Source organism: Styela clava, chromosome 3, assembly GCF_964204865.1.
Source record: "Styela clava chromosome 3, kaStyClav1.hap1.2, whole genome shotgun sequence".
Lineage (NCBI taxonomy): Eukaryota > Metazoa > Chordata > Ascidiacea > Stolidobranchia > Styelidae > Styela > Styela clava.
This window is the reverse complement of record NC_135252.1, coordinates 8,379,218-8,386,850: the sequence shown is the minus strand read 5'-3', so window position 1 is coordinate 8,386,850 and position 7,633 is coordinate 8,379,218. Positions and strand designations below refer to the sequence as shown.

Below are 7,633 nucleotides of genomic sequence, written 5' to 3'. Positions count from 1 at the left end.
CCTTTTTATTGCCACGTAAAGGTACACGGCCATTATCTCATTCTTTTTATAATAGCTGGAGTCTAGCAAAATATTTGCGACCGTTATCTCTTTAAGGCACCCGCATTATAGGCGCGAAATTTATGAAGAAACAAGAGATTAGAAGTTTGATGACATCGTCATTTAAAAGAGAAACAAATAAAGCGAGAAAAAGGCATCGGTCATCTGAGCGATATTAAAGAAACGGGAGTCAGAGGAGAAATCAGTATCACTCCCAACTCCATAGTTAGACAGGTGATTCGATAAAGAATAACTAGTCAAGCAGTCGCAAAAGAGAAAGGCTATATTGATATCAGCCTAACCTATCACAGGATTTCTCAGTGTGCGAGAGCAAGGTAACTAAGTCGGTTTACAGTTGTTAGTATACGAACTTCAGATCTTTTAACTAAATTTCTCTACATATGATAAATTGGTATCAATAAAGGGAACAGAAAAATTGTAACTGAAATGTAACTGACACAATTTCTTCTGTTTAAAATAAATTTGTATAATACTGTCAAAACAAATTGATTATTTTGTATAATAGGGAAATACTTCGATAATACTTTTCCTAATAAATAATGACAGTCAAGGTATTAAAGTAACAACTGCTTTTTTTATTCCCAGCTCCGCTCAACAAACAATAATGCGTGTCATTACATTGGTGTGTTTATTTGCAGTTTCTGCATTGGCTTTGCCAACACGAAGTAAGTTATTATTTGGTTATGTTATTATGTATTATCTAGCTTGAATTGTAAATTAAAACAATGTTTTTTTTTTCTCTTCAGAATACAATTCTAATACGGATACCGCAATATGCGTTTTTTCGTTATTGTCAGTTCAGAAGAGAGGAGGTAAGAACAGTTTTATTTTTATTTTATATCAGTTGTTCCCTTAGCCAATAATATAATTAATATTATAATAATGATAAAGAACTCAAACATATACCTATTACTGCAGCAAATACAGTGCAAATTTTCTCTCCAAAATGACAAAATTTCTCCTAAGTTAGAAAACGTTTATATATTGTGAACATATTTGAATATTTCAATTTTTAGGAGATCCGACAAATATGTTGAAAGATATTTCACCTTACCTATCTCGAGAAAAGAAACTTGATAACAACGCAAGGCAATTGTTACTTATAGCTGGAGGTTTGACATCAGGTACGAACAAACTTTGAATTTTGCAAATAACCAAAACCGATGGATATAATTAAAATACGACTGTTTAAATTATTTTGTTAATCGTAAATTTATTTTACAATTTGAATCAGTTTTATTTATTCATACAATTTATCTTTTATTCAGCCCAAGCCGAGAAGATGTTAAATGAAATATTGCCAATACTGGCTGGCGAAGGCAAATCACCCTATGAACAACTGATGGCCATTATGTTCATGGCAGACCGAGTGTGCGCCGATGGAGAAAGATGTAAGTGTACAAGCTAAAAAAGGAAAATTTTCGTTTGTTGAGAAATCTTGGTCAACAAAATTCTAATCTTTTTGTTAATCACAGGCAACGGTGATGACTATACATTGTTCCCATTTTTGACAATGGGCGAAGAACGTGGTTGCATCGCAGATGAAATTAAAGCCAACTACCGAGTATCCAGTGACGACAAATGTGTCTGTAATGACCAGGACAATGTACTTCTTTGGATAGCTTTATTGGACGAAATCCAGGAAGCAGCAAGAACTGGAAACAAAAGTGCAATAACCCAACATTTGCCGAACCAACTACCAGTTATTTTGATGATGTTGATGGCAGAAACACCATGCGAGTAAGTATCAAACATTTTATGATAGTAATAATGATAGTCTAGTCATCTCTGTCTCGTTGTATAAGATAAAATGCTGAAGATATGAAACGATTATACTCAATAAAAAACAACAACGTATTTTACACTAGAGAACGCTGTAAGCTAATTATTTGTTTTTACAGTGGAACAATCCAGGGAACCAACAGACGATGCCAGTGTGAAAGAGTTACTGAAGGAAACGACGGAATTTTGATGCAATACATGGTCAATGCACCCGGTGGTCAAGAAATTCTGACAGGTAACTTACAGATTTCGGAAATAAATTGCTGGATTTTATATGCCGCGGGCATGAGCTCTGGTTCTTGAAAATTATTCACAATATTCAGAAGTTCCCTCCATATTATCAATGGCGCTGCAATACTATATTCGTATAAATTTTACGTAGTTTTTGTACGGTGCCAAGCGGTACCAGAAGAAGTCGACTAGTGTAGACTGTAGATATCACGACAAAAACCCCCGAGGGATACGTGAATGAAGCGATAACATAGAACACCATATAATTTTGCACGTATTGAAATCTTTGTTTGGACTCTACGTTTTAAATTATTTAATCATTGTTTCTTCATTTTCAGAATCTGCAAAGGTAAAAGTACAACAATATTCTCGTGAACCAACAACCAGAGCAGGAAATGCAAATTTAATGCAGATGATGATGCTTCAGGGCAACGTTAATCCTATGTATTTGCCTTTCCTAACAGGGGGTGCGTCATCATCACAAAAAATGATGCAATTATTGGCTGCTAACATGGGTAAGTTAGATACTTCACAATATTTTTCGTCCCAACCTCGAAGTTTTAAATGAAAAAAATCCTGGATCAGGCGTAGACATAAACCGTCACGCAATCAGTATACAGTTGAATTAGCATATTTTAGGTCGATGAAATAATTATACCCAATATCGTTTCTTAATCTTATTTCTATTTTATTAGGATTGGATCCTGCAACTACTCAACTGCTTCTGAATGGGGGCTTCAATAAAGATGGAAACAAGGTTGCACTTATCAACTATATGGCTAACAAAGGAGTGGTCTCTCCTGATGCCGTACCATTTGTTCTTGGGGTAGACAAGGGTTCAACTTTCTTCCTCCAATCTATGATTCAATCCGTAAGTACCTATGCTAAATTTCCCGTGAATTTAAAATGCCATTTTGCTCGCCCCACGCCTGCAACTAATCTTTATTGTTTTATGTTCAGGGTGCCATTGATCCTGTCATGGGAAATCTTCTGCTGGCCAAACAAACTGGAGCAAGTCAAGGGGAGGTTTTCGAATTGATTACTCAACTTCGTAAGTTAATTTTTAATATGCAAAATAAGAATTAAAAGTTTAATGATTTGATTGAATTACATTCATTTTGATTTTTTGAATCACAGTTTCTGGAAAAAAGACAGACTTAAAAGACTTTGGCAAACCTTTCATTCCATCCCTTCCATCTGGAATTTTCCCCGGAATGAAACTCTTCTTCCAACATTTCGAAAGACTTGGAATCAACACTTGTTCTCTCCACGATTTGAGAAACAGATTCAACTGTGGCTACGATGGAATCTCTGCAGCACAATGCGAAGTTCTTCCTTATTGTTGTTACAACGTGAGAACATAGCTTTTATTCAATAACTAGAGCGACATATTATACAATTTCATTAAACAAATTTCTATATCATTCATTTCAGCCTGTCTTCCTCACTGACAATGAGGTCAGGGACATGACCGACGATGCTATTACATCTGCTGCCGCTGTACCTTGGTGTTATTACAACGTATTTTTCATCTACTACGAATCTTGTAAGTATAATTTACACAGTAGCATGAGAACATATGAAGTTTTCTTTTGTTTTCATTATTTTGATGTTTTCCCTAATTATATCCTGATAACAATCATAATTGTATTTTTTGTTCAGTCTCCCTCTCTGTCAAAAGGCCTGGAGAATTTGCTCGACCAGCATCGTGTTTGCCACTTTTCAAGTATGGACTTAATATAGACGCATCAATCTACTACAGCTTCGCCAAAGATAAATCAAGCAGCTCAATCAACAGTCTTATTAACATGGTAAGTTACAATTACATATATAATTTGTATATTATTGGATGTAATCATAATATATTCATATCAATACAATGTGTATATATTTCACGTTCACAGAGAGAAGAATGCGGATTTCCAGGTATCACCGAATTCCACTGCGTTGCTATTCGTGGATGCTGCTGGGATGCGTATGCTTCGTACAAAGTGCCACAATGTTTCAAACCAAATGGCGCAAGTAGCGACATTAGCGATCTCAACGATATTCCTTTGGCTTATCAACCCAGTAAGTTTTTGTACTGATAACTTGAAATTTTCTCCATAATCATGTTGTATCAAAGCAATTAACGCTTTATTCGTTATTTTACAGAAAACCAGACTTGCAGTGTCAACTATTATCAATTTCCAATTTTGTACTACCGCCGTATCGCCTGCATGCCAACGTTTGACATGTTCACCAAGGGCCGTGACCCCCTCAAGATTCCAGACAAATACGAATGTCTTTGGGATCTCGGTAAGTTGAAATGATTTTTTGACTTCTGTGGCGAATTGCACAATTTTGTCAGTATATATTATAAATATATTAATAATCGACTCTATTACTTTTAGGATGTTGTTATGAAGAAAATGATGAGGTGTCCAAAAAATTCGACTATGTACCAAGATGTTACAAACGAGAAGATGGAGGCTATTCAGTCCAAGCTAACGTTATTGGTCAATTATCTGCTTTAATCACGCGATCTGGTAAATATTATTAAACAATTCATGTCATTTTTATTTCCTTAAACGGTATCGAAAAAGTTCTGACATTCCAATTATTTACAGGTTCAATTAACATTGACACAAAGAAGTTTCCTGGAGCCAACCAGCCTTAAACGTGATCGGATGTATTTAACCTCTATTTCCTCATCATCATGCTATTGAGTTTATATATATATAAATACCATGTCGAGAAAGAAACTGCTGAAAAACTTTACCTTACGAATGATATAAAAAGTATAATTTATATATATTTTGTAAATCCATATAAAAAATATTGAAATCTGAATATTTGATTATTTTTTTTTACTGTCGATACAAAAGGTTGTTTTTGATAAGTATTTTTACTTTAGTATCCAAATACCTTAGCATATTGTTGTTTGTTTCCGTGAAATTAGATTTAAAAAAAAAACATCGTGATCATTTTTTCAGCAATTATTTTCACTTCTCAGCTCTTTTTTTATAATAATAAGTGTAATTTTTTGGCCTGTGTTGGAGTTTCAAGCCTTTTAATAACGTTTGTGGTTTTATTGAATTTTGGTGTCAACGTCTAACGTATCAATTTAGCGATTTCCCTATGTACATGATGTGTTTTTTCCAGTGCCAAGTAGCCTTAATGCTTTTGGATTGCATGAAATTTTAATACGAATTACAATAATAAAGAATTGCAAAGGTAAAAACAGAATTGATCTTTTTCGAGTTGAATTTTATTGGGGGTTTTAGGCAGTGGTGGGATTCAGCCAGTTCTATAAAACAGTCTTACAGAATTTTATGAGATCAGCGAACCGGTTAGCATTACTGGTTACATTCTCCCTTCCCCCCCCCCCCTTTTTTTGAAAACAGGCTTAAAAATATGACTTTTGTGATGGAACCGGCTGACAAAAAATTTGAATTCCACCACTGGTTTTAGTGATGTACACAAAATGTATTTCCCGGTTATAATTCGTTGCAAAACATATTTTGTTATATGCTTTGAATCCCAGTACCACGTTAAAGAAAAGCAACAAATCAAATCAATGATAGGCATACTTAATACGAAGCGGGCGCACTACACAGCATCTCAAAACTCATGTAACTTATCATTATTTGTTTGGTGTAATTAAAACTCGAGATGACGTTTGCACGCGAATTTTCAAACAAAATTGAGCACATTCATGACTAACGATTTTCAATAGTCGGCTAACCTAAAATGATGAATTATTTTAGAATGCGTCATTATATCTTTTGTAATGCCAATAGGGTAACATCTCTAGCGCTGTATTGCGGAAATGGATAAGCTGAGAAGACATTTACAGTATTCATTATTGAGCAATAAAATTAATAGATCGCTATAGATAATATAATAAGATTTAATTTTAATTATATTCTAAAAGAGGGAATTATTCTGAATTGCCCATTCCTATAGTTACCTCTATTTGCGTAACATACTGCAATGTTTGATATATACTATGCATTCGGAGCTGTGGTTCCCAACCTATTCGGTGCCATAGACACTTTTGAATTAATATTATACGCAGATATTGATTTGCCCTTATTATTTTCCTTCTATGAGTAAGTATAGGGAAATTGCTACGCTAATTTTTTTTTGACTCAGTCCAAGGGTGGCCATGCGGCTCTTGCGCCGGTTTTGTGCGGCTCTTTTCGCCTTGGTTCTTTCAAGGGAAAAATAACAATTCATTATATTTAAAAACATATTATGATTCATCGAGCATTGTTCCTTTACGTCGAACACTGACGGTACGTGCAATCGCCCATTATTGCGTCAACAACATTCTTTGTTGTGAGTAGCGTTTATTGCAATAAACAGGATGCCGCAATGCTATCGAAAACGGTGGCGAATCCGCAGTTTACTATTTAGGTGAAGTAGTTGAAGTGCAGATAAAACGTGGTCGACGACCGATTTATGTTAATTCTGAGACGGATTGCTTGAAATTCCCCGTTGGTCTCTGTTGGATATTTGGACTAGAGTTCTAACGTTTGACTTTCTATTTCAGTTACTTTAGCGTACTGTAGACTCCGAACCTTTTGCTTGGTGCAAACAATAATACTTTGATACGATCATAGTTGAACCTTGCAAAATCCCTTCCAAGTTCCACACTGTCAAACAATCTGAATTACTTTGAAACTTATATTGAAAAGGTTCCACAGCATATATTGAAAAGGTTCCTTTAAACGTTAATGTCGAAAGTTAATCACCAAGCAGCAAATCCAGAAATAATGACAGTAAACATATATATAGGTAACCTGCAGGTGTAGATAACGTCTTGAGAACAAATACGAAACGTCCAAATCGGGCTAATGGGTAACTAGTACCGTAACGGGTAATGAGTACCCTAACGGGGGTTTTACAAAAGTGAACAACTTAAATCACAATTAAGATAAATAACTTAACTGCAAATAAATAACAATGAGGGATATTCAGTGGAGCTATAATTCCTATTGAATCATAAACATATAACTAGTCTGAATGCCATAGCCCTAAACAACTTAACAAAATCTAATGGTCACGGTAACTAAACTAAGTCATACGCAACCTACCGCATTACAACCACAATCGAGGAATTACAGTTACAAACGGCACGTCTCGATAATCAAACAAAGATGCTCGTCGACTTCGGCAAGTCTAGAGACGTCTCGATGTGACATCACAAAGGGGTACACGTAAATAAATTGAGCAACGCGATTGCGACACTATAATGTAAACAACTTGATTACAAAATGAAATTTGATTATTAGCAGTCCGTAACAGTCTCAGATGAGGCTGCAATTGGGTTGGATTATCCGCATAGCGATTAACCGAGTTATTTTGCTATCTGATATCCGGATATTATTGTGACGGTTTACCGGATAATAGAGCAGTATAAGCAGGGATTCCATCGATCTGGAACCCAAAATAAGGACAACCGGAAAAATTTCTGCATTGTGAGCAGAAATAGCTGGCTTTCCTATGGCCCCCAGGTTAATGTCACAATTACAGACGTCACAGTGTGCGGTGCACTCACCTTCCAAGCTTCGTT

The 7,633-nt window shown here is 35.3% G+C and overlaps 1 protein-coding gene across 1 annotated transcript; it reads left to right on the top strand.

Annotated features, from left to right (window-relative positions):
- Positions 1-214: 214 nt before the first annotated feature.
- Positions 215-5,301, top strand: LOC120341815 (uncharacterized). Its single transcript, XM_078110626.1, has 17 exons — positions 215-374; positions 646-725; positions 807-872; positions 1,077-1,184; positions 1,329-1,451; positions 1,536-1,800; positions 1,962-2,077; positions 2,412-2,588; positions 2,769-2,944; positions 3,034-3,124; positions 3,211-3,425; positions 3,508-3,619; positions 3,736-3,884; positions 3,978-4,143; positions 4,228-4,371; positions 4,467-4,601; positions 4,683-5,301. Exons 2-17 carry the CDS (start codon positions 665-667, stop codon positions 4,730-4,732), a joined length of 2,154 nt encoding a protein of 717 aa, XP_077966752.1. The 5' UTR covers positions 215-374; positions 646-664; the 3' UTR covers positions 4,733-5,301.
- The last annotated feature ends 2,332 nt before the right edge of the window (positions 5,302-7,633 follow it).